This window comes from Quercus suber, unplaced genomic scaffold (assembly GCF_002906115.3).
Source record: "Quercus suber isolate HL8 unplaced genomic scaffold, Cork oak 2.0 scaffold_874, whole genome shotgun sequence".
NCBI classification, from domain to species: Eukaryota; Viridiplantae; Streptophyta; class Magnoliopsida; order Fagales; family Fagaceae; genus Quercus; species Quercus suber.
In genome coordinates, this window is record NW_027070304.1 from 217,104 (window position 1) to 236,274 (window position 19,171).

At 35.7% G+C, this 19,171-nt stretch overlaps 4 protein-coding genes across 4 annotated transcripts; 2 read left to right on the forward strand and 2 right to left on the reverse strand.

Moving 5' to 3' along the window:
• The first annotated feature begins 3,625 nt into the window (after nucleotides 1–3,625).
• LOC111997265 (coniferyl alcohol acyltransferase) lies at nucleotides 3,626–6,115 on the forward strand. Its single transcript, XM_024029338.2, is given in 3 exon segments — nucleotides 3,626–4,042; nucleotides 5,142–5,955; nucleotides 5,958–6,115. Coding segments are annotated over 3 exon segments (1,389 nt in total).
• Nucleotides 6,116–10,491: 4,376 nt separating this feature from the next.
• LOC136065191 (exocyst complex component EXO84B-like) lies at nucleotides 10,492–14,179 on the forward strand. The gene is made up of 3 exons (XM_065768006.1): nucleotides 10,492–10,905; nucleotides 12,577–12,674; nucleotides 13,378–14,179. Exons 2-3 carry the CDS (start codon nucleotides 12,604–12,606, stop codon nucleotides 14,177–14,179), a joined length of 873 nt encoding a protein of 290 aa, XP_065624078.1. The 5' UTR covers nucleotides 10,492–10,905; nucleotides 12,577–12,603.
• LOC111997262 (exocyst complex component EXO84B) lies at nucleotides 14,161–17,449 on the reverse strand (the record flags this gene model as incomplete). Its single annotated transcript, XM_065768007.1, is given in 3 exon segments — nucleotides 14,161–14,733; nucleotides 15,826–16,401; nucleotides 16,767–17,449. Coding segments are annotated over 3 exon segments (1,496 nt in total), but the record flags the coding sequence as incomplete, so codon positions are not given.
• Nucleotides 17,450–17,451: 2 nt separating this feature from the next.
• LOC112024257 (histone H2A.1) lies at nucleotides 17,452–18,696 on the reverse strand. The gene is made up of 2 exons (XM_024056900.2): nucleotides 18,356–18,696; nucleotides 17,452–17,893 (listed from the first exon to the last, which is right to left on the reverse strand). The coding sequence occupies exons 1-2, from the start codon at nucleotides 18,560–18,562 to the stop codon at nucleotides 17,657–17,659; spliced, it is 444 nt and encodes a 147-aa protein (XP_023912668.1). The 5' UTR covers nucleotides 18,563–18,696; the 3' UTR covers nucleotides 17,452–17,656.
• Nucleotides 18,697–19,171: the final 475 nt, after the last annotated feature.

Sequence of the window (19,171 nt, forward strand, 5' to 3'; positions counted from 1 at the left end):
CAGCAAGCACATAGAACAGGAAAGTAAACGCTTACATCCCTAGAGCATGTCCCAAAATATAGGTGCAGGAGAGTAAACAGGGGTTGCCATACTTTAGAGATGAGGACGAATGGTACATGGCATGATATACGTAATACAACCCATCTAAGAGAGAAATGAGGGAGGAAGGCAGGAGTTTAAAAGAGTACATAACCAAATGGGAGAGGCTAGACCCCTAAATTTATTGAACATAGCCGCTTAGCTTATATCCACATGCTCACATTCTCGCCTTTTTGCTTGCACCTGGGAGACTGTGCCTTATCTCCATGCGTCCTCGCTCCATGTGTGTATATGCAAAGCCAAAGATAAGAAACCAGCAAACAAGCAATGGAAGGAAAAAGATGCAAAGAGCATGTGAAAGAGGCAAAAAGCAAATAAGTATGATAGACACGACAAGCATAGCATATAACAGGAGACATGATGAGCCATAAGATAAACAAGCAAGCAAGAAAGCAAGAAGGCAAACACGCAAGCAAGCAAACAAGAAAGAAGACAAACAAGCAAAAAGGCAAACAAAAGGTGGTGTCCATGGGAGACAAATGTAGGTTTGGATCGGATGTCCATAGCTTCATCGTGTTGAAGTATGGACAACACACTAGCAAGCAAGACTCATGCATGGACATGTAAGTAAGCATATAAAGATGCATAGAAAGCCAACGGGTGGTGCAAACAAGCATGGTAAGCATAGCATTGCATGAAGTGGAAAAGGGAAGGGTACGCACGGAGCAATTTGGCATCCAGAGATGCCTCGCAAATGGTTAAATCCAAACAATGCCTCATGGGCGTTGGATGTAACCACACAACCACAAACCCGCTGAGGGCATCAAGTGTGTCAAAGCTTAGAACTAGAGAGGCTAACATGGAAGATAAAGCTTAGAAGCAAGCAAACATAGACATGCAAATAGAATGATCCAAATCCTTTGATATGGGCTAAGGTGTACGGATGATGACCAAGACCATAAATGGGTCAAGATCTATATCCTACCAAACGGCCAAAACATGAGAAAATGCGATAAAATGAACAAAAGGGCTACAGTAGCACGTGGCATGACAAACAAGGTCAAGGCCTAGGCACATAAACATAGCGTGAAGCACGCAAGCACATAGATGATGGCATAAAGCATGTAGAGAACATCGATCTAAGCATGTAAACACACCAATCTACCCATATAAGCATGGAATTATGCATGTAGGCAGGCAAATGTACATCTAAGCATGTAGATGTAAGCATAAAAGCATGGAAGAACACAAATCCAAGCATACAAGCATGTGAAGGCATAGACATAGGCATAGAAGCATACAAACATGTAGATCTAAGCAAGGCATAACCATAGCCATGATATCAAGCATGTGAGCATGTAGATCCAAACATCAACACAGAATAAAAAGAAGAACAAGCATGGGAAAACATGGCATAAAGCATAAAGCATGTAGGAAAGACAAATAGACATGTAAACAAGCATAGAAACACATGGATCTAAACTAAGAACATGGTAGGAGTTAGATAATGCAAGAAACATGCTAAGAAAGCAATAAATCATGTTATTAAGGCAAAAAGAGCAAGATAAATGCTAGAAAAAGATTTAGAAAGTTAGGGGTGTGGATAGTAGCTAAAAAGCTACATCCACACCCCTAAATCCCAAATCAAAGATGTAGAACTAAGGAAAATAAGACTGGGTATAAGGATAATACCTTGTATTTTTGGTGAAGAAAAGAATCAAGAGGCTTTGATTTGTTTTATGAGTGTTTTTGTGTGTTTGGAAGATAGGAAAAATGTGTAGAAAACGTTCAGGCTGAGAGTAGGCAACCAGGGAGTCTCCTCTTTTTGGTCTGGAAGGTGCCTGGGGCCTTTTATAGCCCTAGCAAGCTTTTCGAGGTGACGGCCCTTCAAGGGCCACCACTCTCAAGTGGCCTAATCGAGTTGATCTTGAAACCTTGGGAAAGATCTTGACTTCTTGTTTCTGAAAAGGTATGGAACTTAAAAATCCAACCGTTGGATCAAAAGTTATGGTGTCGGGAAGTTAGTGGTGCATTAATTGATGTGTTAACCGGTTTCGTGATATCTTGACCGTTTCAACTCCGATTTTGACCTATGAGTAGTTGTTGGAATGAGAATTTGATTATCTTCGTAATGGCATTGGTTTCAACCCATTCTAACGGTCGGATAAAAATTAGGGTTTCTAGTGCCCGTCAAGAGTTAACTCTGAGTCAAACTTGGTAAAGGTTGCTAAAAATATCCGAGAGGCTTGGGTTTGATGTAAAACCATGAAAAATTTTGTTTTGTGAGGATTTTGACATTGTTTGACCTTCGGTCAACCTAGGGTTGACTAGAGGCGTTTTGGTTATTTTGGCTGATAAAAGCACTTTGGGTTCTTCGATGTCTGAACGGAATGGGCCACGTCATTCTGGATGTTCTTGCGGCCCCATGGAGAGAAAATAATATTTTTGAATTTTTTGGGGTTCGGCATGCAAATCGAGGGCAGACAAAATACGATATCAACAGTAGTCTTTAAAAATAAACCATATCTTTTATGTTGAGTAAATATAGTTTTCATTTGATTCATTTTTTTTATGCTACCAAATACTGGAAAATATGGAAAACTATCTTTGCACAATGTTTTTTATCGAAACAAACAAAGCGATAGTCCACTATCCATATATGTGTTCTACCATCAGTGGGGATAGTAGTGCGCGCACACAAACAAACAAAGAATACCTCCCAACTTTCCCAAGTATGCTTTTGAACAGTTTATTTACTTGTAATATAAACTATAAATTTAAAAAATAAATTGTTTTATTCTAAATAAGCTAGTTTAATTGTTAATATGTCACTTTAAAGTCAATAAATTGAAGGCAAATAAGTAGGTTATAATTTCTTGCTAATGTTTTATTGTTGAAACTTGAGACTTAGTTAAAGTAATATATAGATTTAAAATAAATTTTATATATTAAAAAAATTAAAATTACTCTCCTAAGTCTATTGGTTAAAATTGCATCGTGCTTCATGCACTCTCACACCACCCCAACTCTTCTTCTTGCACCTATAAATTCACTCTTGCTCCTATAAATTCACTCTTGCTCCCATTTCCCTTGTAAACATATCAAGCATATTCTCATTTACATGCACTCTCTTGCTCTCTCTCACAATCAGAATAGCACACATTATCATGGATATGTTAAAATGTAATTTGGAATTGACAAGTGACTCCCTAAGTGTCAAAGAAAGAAGCAATTGAAATCTAGATGTCATCAAATGAAGAATCTAGCAAAATTGAACAAGCATGCAAGTGGATCGCTTATGGATAAGTGTCAATTAAAGAGAAATCAAGCAAAATTCTGTAGTATTCTTGAAGCTTGTAGTCATCCTAAACTCCTAACACATCTTTATATAAATGCGAGTTGTAAAATGAAGTATGTAACATCCATAAAATGAACAATGAAAATTACATTGAAATAGTTGTGCTGCAATACTCCATTTTCCCTTCATGTCTAGCATAACAGTAACATCTCTACAAAAGCAAAACACTAAATTCTACTCCTAGCCATATAATTAAGAACTTGCACCCAACAGGATATGCATACAGAGATGAGAGACTTCACTGTGACTGTGAGAAAGAAAGAGGTGGTGGTGGCAGCACAATTTCCAAATCAAGAGCATTGGTTACCACTATCTAATCTAGACATGTGTCTTTTGCCTCCAATGGATTTTAGTTTCTACTTTTGTTATACGAAGCCAACCTGTGGAGACAACTGGACATTTGTGTCAAAGGTTGAAGTTCTAAAGAAGGCCTTGGCGAAAGCTTTGGTTCCATACTACGCTCTTGCTGGTGAGATAGTTCCAAACTCTATGGGTGAACCTGAGATTGTTTGCAACAACCGTGGGGTAGACTTCATTGAAGGTTTTGCAGATATAGAACTTCAAAACCTCAACTTGTATAGAGTTGATGAGACCATTGGCTGCAAACTTGTACCCAAGAAGAAGAATGGCATGCTGACTGTTCAGGTTTGTAGAAGAACACTGGCCTTGGAGATTTGAGGCTATCCTAGAATACATTAATTATTTGATCTTTTCTGATCATATGGTAGTAGTTTTTTCTACTATAACTAATGTTTGTGCTTGGAGGATGCAGGAAACTAAAAATTATAGCAACTTTGTTTTGAATCAATTTTTTAAAAAAAATTATTTAAAAATATATATATATAGCAACTTTGTTTTGAAACAATTTTTTTTTTTTTTAAGTTTTACATACATACATACATACCATACATATATATATATATATATATATATTACGAACTAGAGTATCTTAACTTATTTGAGTATATAACTATTTCCTTATTTGAGTATATAACTATTTCCTTGGGTGGAAGTGTCCCCACCCCCCCCCCCCCCTCCCCCCTCCCCCCACATCTCACACACACCAAGTTATTATAAGAAAAATTCCTTGAGGGCAACCCTAAAATATTAGTAAGATGTTTTGGAACTAGGATCTCATTAATATCATCATAACACCTTAAGAACTACTTAACGTTGATAGATCAAATGATATTAATCTAAAACTTAGAAGAACTCAAAAGTATTTTAGATTATAAAAAATACGTAGTAGATTTTTTTTTTGGTTAAATCCAAATTACACCATTTAAGTTGCATAAATGGTCATTTTTGTCCTCAAAGTTTTATTATTATTATATTATTTTTTTTTTCATTTTAGTTCCTAAACTTTAATAGATATGTCAAGTCTATCATCTTTTATATATATATATATATATATATATATATATATATATATATATATATATATTTATGTCCATAAAATTATTATTAAGTTCAATAAAATGATGTCATATTACATATGTAAAAACTGAGAGATTTTTTACTTTTTTTTTTTTTTTTTGAGACAAAAAAACTGACAGTTTTATTTATTGATGGAATAACCAATCTTGAGTCCTGACAAGAATATTAAAATGTAAAGATTAAATGACAAAGAAAAAACTTTAAGGATGAAAAGTCACAACTAAAGGGGTATACTGTTGATTGTAGGGTTTTCCCCTTTTTTTTGTTTAGTCTTTTGCTAAACTAATGCCATGAAACCTACTTGTAGGCTACTGGGTTCAAATGTGGGGGACTTATGGTGGCATGCACTTTTGGCCATCAAATGATGGACGGATACTCGGCTGGCATGTTTCTTATCTCATGGGCTGAGATTGCTCAATCTAAACCTCTCTCTTCACCACCAACATTCTGCCGATCATTGCTCAATCCTCGAATCCCCGGTTCCTTTGACTCTTCGATTGAAAACTTGAGCATCCCCTTCACAACGTTCCACCCAACCAAAGAGCCAAACCTGGGCGCCAATAACTTTGTTAGCCGCGCGTACATTATTAAAGCCAACGTTATCAACCAACTTCAATCGCTAGCCAGCACCAATGAATGCAAAAGGACTAAAGTTGAGTGTTTCAGTGCACTCCTATGGAAAATTATTGCCAAACGTGGTACGGCTGACAAAAATATATCCAAACTGGGCATTCTTGTTGATGGAAGGACAAGAATTGGCCGTGGAGACGAAGAGAAAACAAAGATATTGGCTTCTTACTGTGGAAACCTGTGGTCCGCTCCCTATGGAAGCAAGACCGTAGATGATCTTATTGACAAACCATTGAGTTGGGTAGCAAATGAAGTTCATGGAATTGTGGAAAGTGCAATGACGTCTGAGCATTTTTTGGGTTTTTTAGATTGGGCGGCGGCTCATCGTTCAGTTCCCAGTTTGTCAAAGATATATGCCTATGGGAACAGAGAAGGTCCTGCTCTTGTGGTTTCATCTCTTTTGAGGCTTCCATTATCAAAGGTGCAGTTTGGATAGGGAAGACCAACATATGTGTCATTGTATTTCCCATGGGGTGGAGATACTGGGTATGTGGGCCAATGCAAAGCCCTTCTGGAAATGGTGATTGGGTCGTGTATATGTCCATCTTGAAAGAGGAGTTGGGATTGATAGAACGTGAAGCTGGTCATGTGTTTAGGCCTTTAACTTTGGGATGCCTCGATGAATTTGAAGAAGAAACTCTCGTTAGATAAAAAATGTGACTGTTTGATCATGTTCACTAGTTATCTTATATTATATTATGCAAACGTGTTATGTAAGATTTAGAATAAGTTTATGCATTTATATGCATGTAACAATATATAACAACTATATATGATAATGAATAAAAAACCAACCAAAATGACAATAAAAGACCATTAATGTTATATTATGTTCATCTATTAGAGGCTCTTTTACATATGAATAAATCTTTTTATTTTTTATTTTTTGTTTATTTGTTTTTATATCAAGTTCCCACTTCTTTTTAATAACTAGGATAACCTCAAGTATAGCCCATGTAAATTTTGATAAGTTGGCTAATATAGATTCATTAGTGGTTAAATTGTAATATACTTAAGGATGTTTGACTTCAAACATATTTATAGCCTTGGGCTCCTCTGATAACCTATAAAAAGGCGACATTAATTCTTCTTATATGTAATACATATAACTCACTTTAAGTTAGTTATGTGCATTACATATAACGAGATAAATATCATAAAAAATACATAAAGAAAATAAATTAAAAATATTTGTGCTTTTTTCTCAATTTTGAAGCATAATAATAATAATAATTTTTTTCTATTTTTTATTAAAACTCTTTCTTCTTTATTATTTTTCAACATTTTTTTTATTGGTTTAAACCTCTAAAAGAAATTAATAAAGTATATATATTCTTTCAAATAAAGTTTGATATAACATTTTAAACCTTAGCGACTAAAATTGGTCATGAATTTATATTTAGGGACTAAGACCGTATTTTGCATGTTCACTTCACTTCTCCCGAATGAACAAGCCTACATGTGTATTGCTATATATTTCCATTCAAACCCTCTACTCCGCTCATCCTTTTGTTAATAAGAAGGTACAAACTTCCCCAATGATTGTGGGCTGGACCCATTTAACTTGCTTTAAACACTAAATCCTAACACCTTTATGCATTATTATTCTTATAAGAAGGTACAAACTTCCCCAATGATTTTGAGATCACACAACTTTATGCATTATTATTCTTATATATTCTTATATATTAAGAGAATTTAAAAAGTTAGTTATCACCTCAAAAAATGACAAAAATATCCCTAATCTAATTAAATAGTATTATTTCTGGAAAAAAAAAAAAAAAAAAGAAGTTAAAATCGTAATTCAATAAAATTAAAAAAACATAAAACTACTAGAGAAATCTCTCTTTAACTTCCCACTAGATGAGAAAGTATATTTTGTTTCAGGACTACTAACTCAATGTCTAGTTGGTGTTTTCTGACTCAATTAAAAATTGACATATGTTAAAAAAACACATCAGCATACACTCAAACTTTAAAAGACAAAATTGACCTTGAAAATTTTCACAGCCCCGCCATTAAGAGCATTAGTATTGGTGGTGTTAAATTGCTAAAATGCTATTTTTAGCACTACAAACTACAAGAACTGTGCTACATTGGTGATGCTAAAGCTAAAAATTTTAGCAACAAAGTTACAATAAACTGCCATCTTCGGCAATTTATTGTAGCAACAAAGGTTTTTGTTTATTTTTTATTTTATTTTTTAAATTCTTGTCTCTCTTTTCTCATTAAAAAATAATTCTCTATTTTTCCTCTTAATTTCTCCCTCTCTTCGGGCTTCTCTTTTCCTTCTCTCCTTTTTTTTTTCTCTCTCTCTCTCTCTCTCTGGTCTTCTCCTTTCTTTCACCTGCCTCTTCGTTTGGGTTTGTGGTGGTGGTGGGTACATGGATCGGTGATGGATGAATTAGTGTGGGTCGTTGTGGGTTTGTGGGTGGTGGCTTGGTGTGGCTGTGTTGGTAGTGGGTTGTTGTGGGTTTGTGGTGGTGTTTGGTTTGGTTTTGGCTTGTGGCTTGTGGCTTGTGGCCACGATGGTGGTGGATGTGGGTGACAGTGGGTATGAGTTTTTTGGTTTGGTTTTGGCTTGTGGCCACAGTGATGGTGGATGTGGGTGGAAGTGGGTATCGGTTTATTGTGTGTTCACAAGGAGTGGGTGGCAGGGCGGTGGTGGTTGTTCAGAGGGAGGCGGTGGGTATGGGTTTGTTAGTTTTTGTTGGTGGGGGTTGTGGGTGTAGCAGTTCACAGTGGTTGATCACACTTCATAGGGAGAGGAAGAGAGAGAAAAAGATAGAGGAAAAAAAAAAGAAAAAAAAGAATATTTAAATGAATTGCTAAAAATAGAACCATTAATGTTAGGTGTATTATAAAGTGTGATGTTAAAATAGATAAAGTAATTTTTTGAGTTGCTAAAAGTTAAATTTTTTAAGACCAACAATGTTGATTCTCTAAGAGATTTCAACCAACCTCATGGGAGGTGCACCAAACACACCTTAAAGTTCATATTTTAAATTCCACCTATACTATAATTAAAATAGAAAAAAAAATTATTTAGAAAAGAAAAAAGAAAAGAGGAAACAGAAAGATTGACTCATTCGTGGTTTGTCCATATTAATTCCTTCTACTTGTGTTACAAAGTTTACTCTAATATTAACCTTGCAATGTGGGCAAAAGTTTGTATTCCAAAACTTCTAACTTGTTCAACTTATATCTCATTTTTCTTCTTGGAAGGCAGGAGGAACCTACTTGGAGTTATCCCTTGTGATAGCCGGCCAGGTAGTGATTTGTGCAACTATTCTCTCAAAGAATTACGATCTTAGAGTTCTTGGGAGAGTTTACCCTAAGAAATTTAATTCTTGGAATTTAGATATTTTTTCAAAGTTAATATGATTTCCGCCAAAATCTTTGAAAGGAATTGTCCAAACTATTATTATTTCAACTATTGTTTTTACAGCTAGCTATTATTCCAGTTTCTCTAGTTAGCCACAATTTCTAAATAAAGGGTTTTTACGATCCTATTTGTGTTTGGATTCAAGCCCTAACCTATTTGTATTCAACATCTAAAATGTTTTTACTGTTTTCTTAATGCAATTATTTAATGGTCTAAAGGATAAAACTTTGATATAATATCTTAAGAGTTGTACTTCAGCTTCTTTGAAAACAATATTTTATCTTATATTATGAGTTAGATTAAGAAATCTTGTAACATCGTATCANAAAAAAAAAAAAAAAAAAAAAAAAAAAAAAAAAAAAAAGGAAACAGAAAGAATGACTCATTCCTACCCATTATACAAATCTAATAAGACAGGTCATTAGCACCTTTGTTTTTTTTTTTTGGGGACTCATGGAATATATATTCTTGCAAACAAACTTGAGAGTAATTGACTGGGAAGCCAGCCAGATCTTAGAACATAGATGTTTTCTTGTCTTGATTAATAAGGCTATTATTTCTACATGTGTCCTCAATCATATGATCAATATATTCTAGTCTTAATACAGGTTGTTTCATTAATCAAGCCTTTTTATTCTACACGTCTCCTTCATGTCAAAGCCAATCTATTTTCACTTTCCATGTTGTAAACTTGTAATGAGAGACGCAGACTAGGCGTTGAATTTTCTGCAATCATGATCATGTGTTATTGTCAAATTGGTCTAGAACTTGTTCAAAGATGTGTGTTTGAAAAATTGAAACCACAACTAGAGTCCAACATTCCGTAGTTCAAAGACTTCCAAAAATATGCACGAGCCCAAATGATTTAGTACTTTCTAAATTTAAAGGAGTTCAATAAATGATACATTTAACTAATAAATATTAATTTGAAGGTGTATTCACACACAAAATTTTCACTTTTAGATTTGGAGGAAGTGACTGTAATTAGTAATATCTCCATCTTTTCTTTCCTTTTTTTTGTTCGAGAGACTAATTCTTATTTTGGAATCTATGACCAATCATACCTACTCTTCACATCTTTTAAAAGCAATTATCACAAGTTCAAGTGTAAGAATCAACATTATCATATAAAATTTGATTTTTTTTTAATCTTTTATTACATTTTCAATTAATCTAATTATTATTTTTAGCTTATTAAGCTATTTGATAATGTCTAGCTTTCTAAAAAAAAAAACTCAATTTTGTTGTTATAGTAAATATAATTATATTTTTTCAAAATTTATATATTTTTCCAACTTTTGGTAACCAAAAAAAGAAGAAGAAGTTAAATTCATAGATAAACTTAACTAGAGTCAAAATCCTTCCATTTTAGTAAATTATAACACTTAACAGTTACTACTTGTAGATTTCAGTTAATTTAATTGGTAAAGTCTTAGATACTTGAATAAAAGATTCGAAATTCAATCTTTTTCTATGTCAAAAATTAATTGGTATTTTGATATGATAATAAAGTTAATTACTAGAGTAACTTAAAACTTTCTTAAAAAGAAAAAAAGAAAAAAAAAACAGAAAAAAAAAAAGGAAGAAAGAAAAGAGAGAAGTAAGAATAGTAGGCAAGTAGCAGAGTAGGGGAAATAAAAGGTAAAAAATCTAAAATGGATTCAGAATAGACCCAACTGGAGCCGAGTCGTGTGCTGCTTTGCTCTTCCTCCTTCTTCGCCATCTCTCTCACCTGAGCTTTTTTGCTTTTCTTCCAGATATTTTTTTCCTTAATTCCATATTTACCCTCGGATCCACCACCCAGTCCTTTCGTGTATATATATATTTCCCGCCGATCCTCGATCTGATACTTTCAGTTATCCAAATCGAAAAGAGAGAGAGAGAGAGAGAGAGAGAGAGAGAGAATGTCTTCGGCGAAGACGGCGCGGCAGAGAGGCTCGTCGGCGACGCGTCGAAGGAGAACGGCGCGAAGGTTGAAGAAGGTCTCAGCGTCTTCAAGTCCGATAAATTCGATGCCGATTCTTTCGTCCAGTCTCGCTGCTCTCTCAACGAGAAGGTTCTTTTTCTTTTTCCTCTTAATCTCTGTTTGGTTGCTCAGATAACAAATTCGAATCGGAATTGACTTTCTCTAACAATGAAATTCTGTCATTTTCCTTTTGTTTAGTTCGGTTTAGGTTTCAACAGCTACAATTAGAATTTGCAGTTCTGATTTTATGGATTTTAGCTTGTTAGGTTTCGATTTCAAGGTTCTGTACTTGAAACAAAATTATACAAGTAGAATTTAGAAGTTCATCTTTGCGAAATTTTCTCTAGCATTGGCAATTTTCATGAAAATTGTTTTAAAAAGAGTTCTTTGGCATGTTGATTTCGGCGTTGTTGTGAAGCTATTTGTGATTAGAGAATGGAACTGAATATGATCTTATCTTATACACACAAAAATCGATATTTGTGTATCCACCGCTGTTTTGGCCTCATCTTCACATTCCAATTCAAGTGAACAAGCTAGATGAACTTAAGTTTAGTAGTCTCCCATATAGATTTTCGGAACAATCTGCATTGTTTGGTTGAAAATTTCTTATTGATTGTCTTCTGCTGCCTGTGTGTATGACTGGTACAATGCATTTGTCAAAGCATTGAGCATTTGCTTATCACCTTTGATTAGACATACATATGTTTGCTTCATTGTAATTTGTATACATCTATTAGTAAGTCTGCAGAAACAACTTTGTTGACATGGCGTGTTGTGATTGGTGCATAATAAAAGTGTTCTCATGGTGGACCTAGGTGAAAGCAATGTTGCTCTAACTATAACAGGCCATGTCGATAGTTGTGAAAAAAAGATATTATATTTTTGATAAGTAAATAGTTGTGTTCCTAGCATTATGTGTTTTTTTTTTTTTTTTGGGTTTCATCATAGACTATACTAAAAGGAAAGAATGGAACCAAGCTTCTTAAAGATCTGTAGTATGCTCTGTATGGAAATCTGATAATAGAACTTACCTTTTGAAATAAAATTGCTTCTTTTACGCTAAGGGCGTTTGATTGGCTATTTAATTTTTTTCCAAACAGGGATTGACTTGTAATTTAAGAACTGAACTATGTGGGATTCAAACACTAGAAATTGCAATGGCACATGTTATTTTGGTAACCCCGATAGCTCTGCCCCTACTTGGATGGCTTGGGGTTTCAAAATTTATCCTTAGTTAGGTTTAGGTTGGCTTTGATTTTGGGTTTGTGAAATTTAAAGAAAAATGTTATAGTCAAAGCTTTTATTTTTTTCCTACACATGGTTTGACATAATATAACAACTATAGCCCATGTCTAGAAAATCTGGAGAGCACCTTTAAATGTTTTTAACTTCATAAAAATCTAAATAAAACTAATAGAACGATATAGTTATGCCAGACTTAAGTTCCAAGGTTCGCATCGTGGTTGGAAATTTTATTTATTTATTTTATTTTAGATTTCTTTGTGCTTGCATTCACTTTCTTAATTCTCTTGAAGTCTGCATTAGTTAGTGAATGGTCCATATTAATTCCTTTATAGGTGATTAATCCAAATGATGTTTGTTACTAGGCATATACAATAATCAACATGCGCTGCAAATTTCGCTGTTATCAAGCTTCTTTTTATCAACCTGATGCCGCATTCTAAGTTAACTAGACCTTTTTTCCGTATAAGATAATAAGTGGAATCTCTTATGATAAATGTCTGCTGCTATACATAGGAATTAAAGCAATTATGTTCAAACCTTATGGATCTGAAAAAGGCTTCTGCTGAGGAAATGCGGAGAAGTGTCTATGCTAATTATGCAGCCTTTATACGGTGAGTTGTTGTGCAATTGTATTCTATAAATCATGAAGATGTCTCTAATTGATTTGTTAAATGCATCTTTCTTAGCTCTTTCGCTGAGTTGATTAACAATTTTTTTTTTTTTTGGTACATATCATATTTTTCATTTTGCACATAACATTCTATTCACAAACATTTTCATTTCCTCAGTTAGATTTTATCTTTATTTTTTAGTATTTCTCTTTTCAGTTGAAGACCTTTCTCATGGTATATTTCATTTGTTTTAATTTGCAGGCGTAAACTCTCATGACTTATTTGGTGCTAGCCCTAACATAAATGTACTCCATAATTGATGTCATTTCATGTAGTGGTCATTTGGATTCTCAAGTGTTATAAAATGAATCAAAAATAAGATTGAGAAACTAAGATATTAGAAAGAACTAGTGCACCATGAGAAATGTGGATGTTTTGAAACAAGTATCTTAAGGGGAAGGCTAGAGAATTCCAAAACTATTAAGGTTAATATTACTTTGCCTTAAAGGGAGAGTTAGAATTAATGTTTTGAAATTTTTTTATTTTTTCGGTTTCTTTAAGATTTTTCTTGAGTTACTTTGATATGTTTTCCTGTCCTTTTCTTTATGACTTGAATCTGAATCCCTAATTAGAAATCTGTAATGACTGTTTTATTATTGAGTGAGCATTTATTTGTCTGTTAATTAATCCATACTTCTTACAGCACATCAAAAGAGATATCGGATTTAGAGGGAGAACTTTCTTCCATCAGAAATCTTCTATCTACTCAGGCTGCATTAATTCATGGTTTAGCTGAGGGAGTACACATTGATTCGTTATCTACCTCTGTTTCAGAAGGTTCTACAGTTAATGATTTATTAATTTCTGAAGGTAGAGAACCTTCAGAACTAGAGAAATGGTTAATAGAATTTCCTGATCTCTTGGATGTTCTGTTAGCTGAGAGGAGAGTGGATGAAGCTTTGGCTGCTCTTGATGAAGGAGAGCGTGTAGCTTCTGAAGCAAAAAAAAAGAAAACTCTGACCCCAGCTGTACTCATGTCTCTACAGGCTTCTATTGTTGAACGTAGGCAAAAATTAGCTGATCAACTTGCTGAAGCTGCTTGCCAGCCTTCTACACGTGGTGGTGAACTTCGTGCAGCTATATCAGCTCTTAAAAAGCTCGGGGATGGCCCTCGTGCTCACAGTTTGCTACTTAATGCGCATTTACAAAGATATCAGTGTAATATGCAAAGCCTTCGCCCATCAAGCACCTCATATGGAGGAGCATATACTGCTGCTCTCTGCCAGCTGGTGTTCTCTGCTATTGCTCAAGCTGCAAGTGATTCGTCGGGCATTTTTGGTAAGGAACCAGCTTATTCTTCTGAGCTTGTGATGTGGGCTACAAAGCAAACAGAGGCTTTTGCTTTTCTTGTTAAACGACATGCATTAGCTTCATCAGCAGCTGCTGGAGGTTTAGGAATACAATGCGTGAGCCCCAAATATGAGAACACTCAAACAAAGTCCTAGCTAGCAATGTCTTCAACAATTCAAACCCTCTCTCTCTCTCTCTCTCTTCCACCCTGCCCCTTTTATTCTCTGCTTTCTTCCAACATTTACTTGTACGAGATAGCTCTTGCATCACTGGAAGAAAAGGAACAGCCCAGAAGATGTCATTTTTTTACAAATTAAGTTGTCCCCCTAATAAAATGCCATTTTTTTAGTAAATTAGACATATGCCCAGTGGGTCTTGAACCCAAGACATCACCCAACATTCTATTCTCAGAGGAGAGGACATGCATTTGAGTAGAGGACATTGACCCCCCTAATCAAATGTAGACAGTCATTTACATTGAAAGTTTGAAAGTGCGTGGATGGGCAGGGGATTTATATACCTGTTGTAAACCAAGAGGACCTAAAGGCTTTGGCCCTTCTTCAATATCATCCCAAAAGCTTTGGTCTTCCGAAAGCCACAAGATGACAGTTTCCGTAAGTCTCATTAATAGCAAAGTGGCAAATCTTTCTCTGCCAACAAACATATCTGCTGCTATAGTAGCCATTCTATTCAGTTTTGCAAAGAGTTCCTGGTTGTAACAAAGTAACATCAGAATTTTTCAATCCAAAAACCAAGTAGAGACTAGAAGACTTCTCAATTTACATAGACATTCAAAGCATAAACTCAAAAATTTAGGCATATCAAATAATATTGGTTCTCCTTTAGAGTAGGTAATTATTATCATATTACGAGTCAGATGCCTTTTTTACTAGACCCAAGCATTTGGGTTAAGGAGTTGTTGGTTCATTAAAATTAATATGCATATTTTCCATGTGTAGCAAACTAGTTATACACCACCAAAATGCACACAGACCTTCTCTAACATAATCCCAAATGCCAGAGCTTGAATAGAAGTTTTACCAAATGAGAATTAACTACAAGAGAGAAGCAAGAAAGCTCAATTTTTTTTCCAAGAATGTTTGTGTTACAAGATTTATTAAAAATACAATCACTCTGAATCTGGAACTAAGCCCTTTTGTTGATGTACAATAGAGTTACTTTTATTACCAGTATGATCATAATTAATGATGAATCATGAAAGTGATGAAACAACCTAAATTTCAAGGTATGAAAATCACCTTCTTTTTCTCTGTAGGTAACAAAAGTATGAACTATTTCTTCATGCTAAGAAATGAATTTAAAGATGATTACCTATCACTGTGAAACTATAAATCCGTTCAACCTATTGAGAAGGTTGTTAAAAATTCCTAGATTTTAGATTTGAAGATATATTATCCTAGAATAGAGGGATGCATACATACAGATGAGGCTAGGATAGATATTTACTTTTGAATTATCAACCTTTGATACAATTGTGAATATGTGTTCAAACAAAATAAGCATGTAGATATCATGAATTAAGAAAATATAAAGAAGCTAGACGGATATTTTCACTTTTAAAGAATGAATGATCATGCAAAAATTACGAATTTAAACTAAAGTGTAAGATTGTGAGCTTTCTAATAAAGAAAAAATACATTTTCCTTGTGTGTGTGTGTGTGCATACATGCACACATGTCCTGTAAAATCAACAAAGCAAAAGCTAATAGAAATTGAACCAAACTTCATACTTTCAGTTGACTAGCAGAGATAAGAGGTTGAGAGAGCACAAATAAAGCACCTGGAATATTAGAGATGGAGACCACTCAAATTCATCCACATTTCCATCCATAGTTATGTACATGTCTGCAGTAAGATGGCTATCTCCTTCCTCCGTAAAAATGAGATCTAGAGCATGTTGACGGCAAAATGTATCTTTTAATTTGTCAACTGAGCTCACAAGCCGCCTCTTCCATTCTCTTTGCTCAGGCTGACGGTTTTGTCTATCTAAAGGTCTTCTACGTGCATCATCCTTGTAAGTAGCCTGACTAAGTGGAGAAAGTTTCATGGCCGCACGTGGGAGCAGTTCATCTGCTAATAATGATGCATTTGCATACAATGCAATTTGCTGAGCTTCAGTCTCAGCCATTCGGACAATTTTATTTCCAGAACCTTCAAAGTTTGCCTCTTCCTCCATTGAACCTGGTAATGCTTTTATGAGCATGTTCACATATGAGTTAAACACTTGAAACAAACCTTCCAGTGTTTGACCCCCTAACTGCATACTTAGCAGTGGTCCAACATCCTCGAAGAATCCTGTTAGAGCATGTGGATGATACAGTGTCAAACTTAAATCCATAAAATTGAAGCCCCACCCCTCCAAATTATAAAAAATGTAAAAAAATATATAAAACCATAGGATCAATGAAATTCACCCCCCCCGCCCCCCCCCCCCCCCCCCCCCCCCCCCCCAAAAAAAAAAGATAGCACATTAAAAATCTTGCTAACTCTTTAATCTTTAGTTTTCCTTTCTTCTATTATATCTTTCCGTTTCTTAAAACATATATACTTCTTGTATATGTTTTTTTTTTTTTCTTTCAGTTTTAATAAAGTCAATTACTTATCTAAAAATAAAATAAAAATCACGTTTATGCATGCACACACAGATATGTACGCACACGCGCACGCAGAGAAATGCAATGTAACAATTAATTGGAACTTAGGTGGGAATCATTAGTTCACCTGGACCATAAGATTGAACCGATGAGCACTACTTGTAAGTTTATGTTGAAATGCTGCTGAATTGCTGAGGGATACACTTGAAGGCCTGCCAGATTGACGTGTAGTTGTTGGAGGATAAGTGAGTACCCAATCATCAGCAGCAGCCAGAGCAGCAGTGCTCTCTTCAATTCTTTTTAAATTAGCATCAAGTGCTTGTTCAACACTAGGCCTAAATAATTTCAAAAGCACAGGACAAAGTGCCAAGCCACGAGCTTCTAACAATGAACAATGACCTAATGCTATTTGAACACATTCTGCAGCAGCTCTTAAACCTCCAGCAGCTGCTGATGAAGCTAATGCATGTCGTTTAACAAGAAAAGCAAAAGCCTCTGTTTGCTTTGTAGCCCACATCACAAGCTCAGAAGAATAAGCTGGTTCCTTACCAAAAATGCCCGACGAATCACTTGCAGCTTGAGCAATAGCAGAGAACACCAGCTGGCAGAGAGCAGCAGTATATGCTCCTCCATATGAGGTGCTTGATGGGCGAAGGCTTTGCATATTACACTGATATCTTTGTAAATGCGCATTAAGTAGCAAACTGTGAGCACGAGGGCCATCCCCGAGCTTTTTAAGAGCTGATATAGCTGCACGAAGTTCACCACCACGTGTAGAAGGCTGGCAAGCAGCTTCAGCAAGTTGATCAGCTANAGAAGATTTTTCCATTAAATACTTCAAAATATACCCAACTACAAAATATTCACCAAATAACTACAAATTGAAAAATACCCACAACTACTAGTAGAACCTAAACCAACAAAAACAAAAGGATCTCAAAGATTGAGATCATTATACATCAACAAAAGCAAGCTACTAAATTTCTATTTCATTATGTGGGAAATTTTCACGAGTCTCTAGGCCTTTTTGGGTGACTTGGCCGCCTTGGGGGTCTTCTCGCCAGCTTCAGTAGAAGCGTTCTTCTTTGGCAGCAGAACTGGGTTGATGTTAGGAAGAACACCACCGCTTGCAATGGTCACGCCCTGGAGAAGCTTTCCGAGCTCCTCGTCGTTCCTCACGGCAAGCAGCACGTGCCGCGGGTTGATCCTAGTCTTCTTGTTGTCACGTGCCGCGTTACCTGCTAGCTCCAGGACCTGCATTCCAATCCAAAAAATCAAAATCATTAGAGAGAGAGAGAAAGAGAGAGCTGTTTGGATGCCGAAAAAATGTAGCACGAGAGAGGGTTTTGAATTTTGAATCTAAGAATTTTGTTTTTGTTTATGAAACAGAGAAAGCCTGTGACCTAAAAAATTTACTTTCCACACATTTTCCTCAATTTTCTCGGTCTCCAAACAAATTTCAACACGAGAAATCAAACCCTATTGTGTAGAGAAAATATGAAAAACAGTAAAAATTATCATTCCCGTTTCCATTTTAATTTTTCCGTTACTCACAAACTAAATTTTACATCTCATTTTCCCTAACTTTCTCACCAACCAAACACCAAAAAGCCAAAATGCCTACCAAAATGTGATTGTCAGAGAGTGAGAAACAGTTTAAATACCAAACACCAAAAAACGAACAGAGAGAGAGATTTTCGGATCTGAGAGCGATACCTCAGCGGCGAGATATTCAAGAACAGCGGCGAGGTAAACCGGAGCCCCGACACCGGTTCTCTGAGCATAACGACCCTTTTTCAAAAACCGACCGATCCGACCCACCGGGAACTGGAGCCCCGCCTTAGTCGACTTCGACACCGCCTTCTTCCTATCTCCGCCTCTCCTTCCTCCCGCTCCCTTCGTCGTCGTTTTCGCTGACTCCATTTTTTTTTTTCAATTCGAAATTTTCAAAACAAAACGAATCGTTTTGGAGGGAAACTGAAAAACAAAGAGCGAAACAACTATTTTGGAACGCTTCGTTTTGAAACTAATTTTGGCGTGGAGTTGATGAGGTTCGGGGCTATTTATATAGGGTGGGGTTGTGCCACGCTGGCAATCCGAGCGATTTTGGTTTTGTCCAATGAGATTCTTTTTAATTTATAAAATGACTGATGGGTAGTGGGGATCGGACGGTTAATATGTGCGACACGCTGGCGATCCGTGGCTTTTTTGTTTTGGCCAATGGGATTGTTTAGTTTGTTTCTCTTTGGGCGCGCGGAAGGGTGTTTCGATTGACTAAATGGTCCTTTGAGATTTTTCAAAATGACGGATGGGTCTGCATAGATCTGACGGCTGAGAGATTTTGGGCTGGAATGTACATGATCTGACCGCTAGTTATTGACATGCTGGCGATCCGCATGTAAGGCTGTTTTCCTGGGATATAAGATGCTGATCCAACGGCTGGAGATATGGCAAATGGGATTGCTTGTTAACTAATTTGGAATTTAAAATTAAGATAAGGTTAGGCCAAGCTTAGCCAATGTTTGGCCGAAC

Coding starts and splice junctions, on each gene's coding strand:
- LOC136065191 (XM_065768006.1), top strand. CDS start 12,604: ATGGATCTGAAAAAGGCTTCTGCTGAGGAAATGCGGAGAAGTGTCTAT. Junction 12,675..13,377: donor AATTATGCAGCCTTTATACG/GTGAGTTGTTGT, acceptor TACTTCTTACAG/CACATCAAAAGAGATATCGG.
- LOC112024257 (XM_024056900.2), bottom strand. CDS start 18,562: ATGGAGTCAGCGAAAACGACGACGAAGGGAGCGGGAGGAAGGAGAGGC. Junction 17,894..18,355: donor TTGAATATCTCGCCGCTGAG/GTATCGCTCTCA, acceptor ATTGGAATGCAG/GTCCTGGAGCTAGCAGGTAA.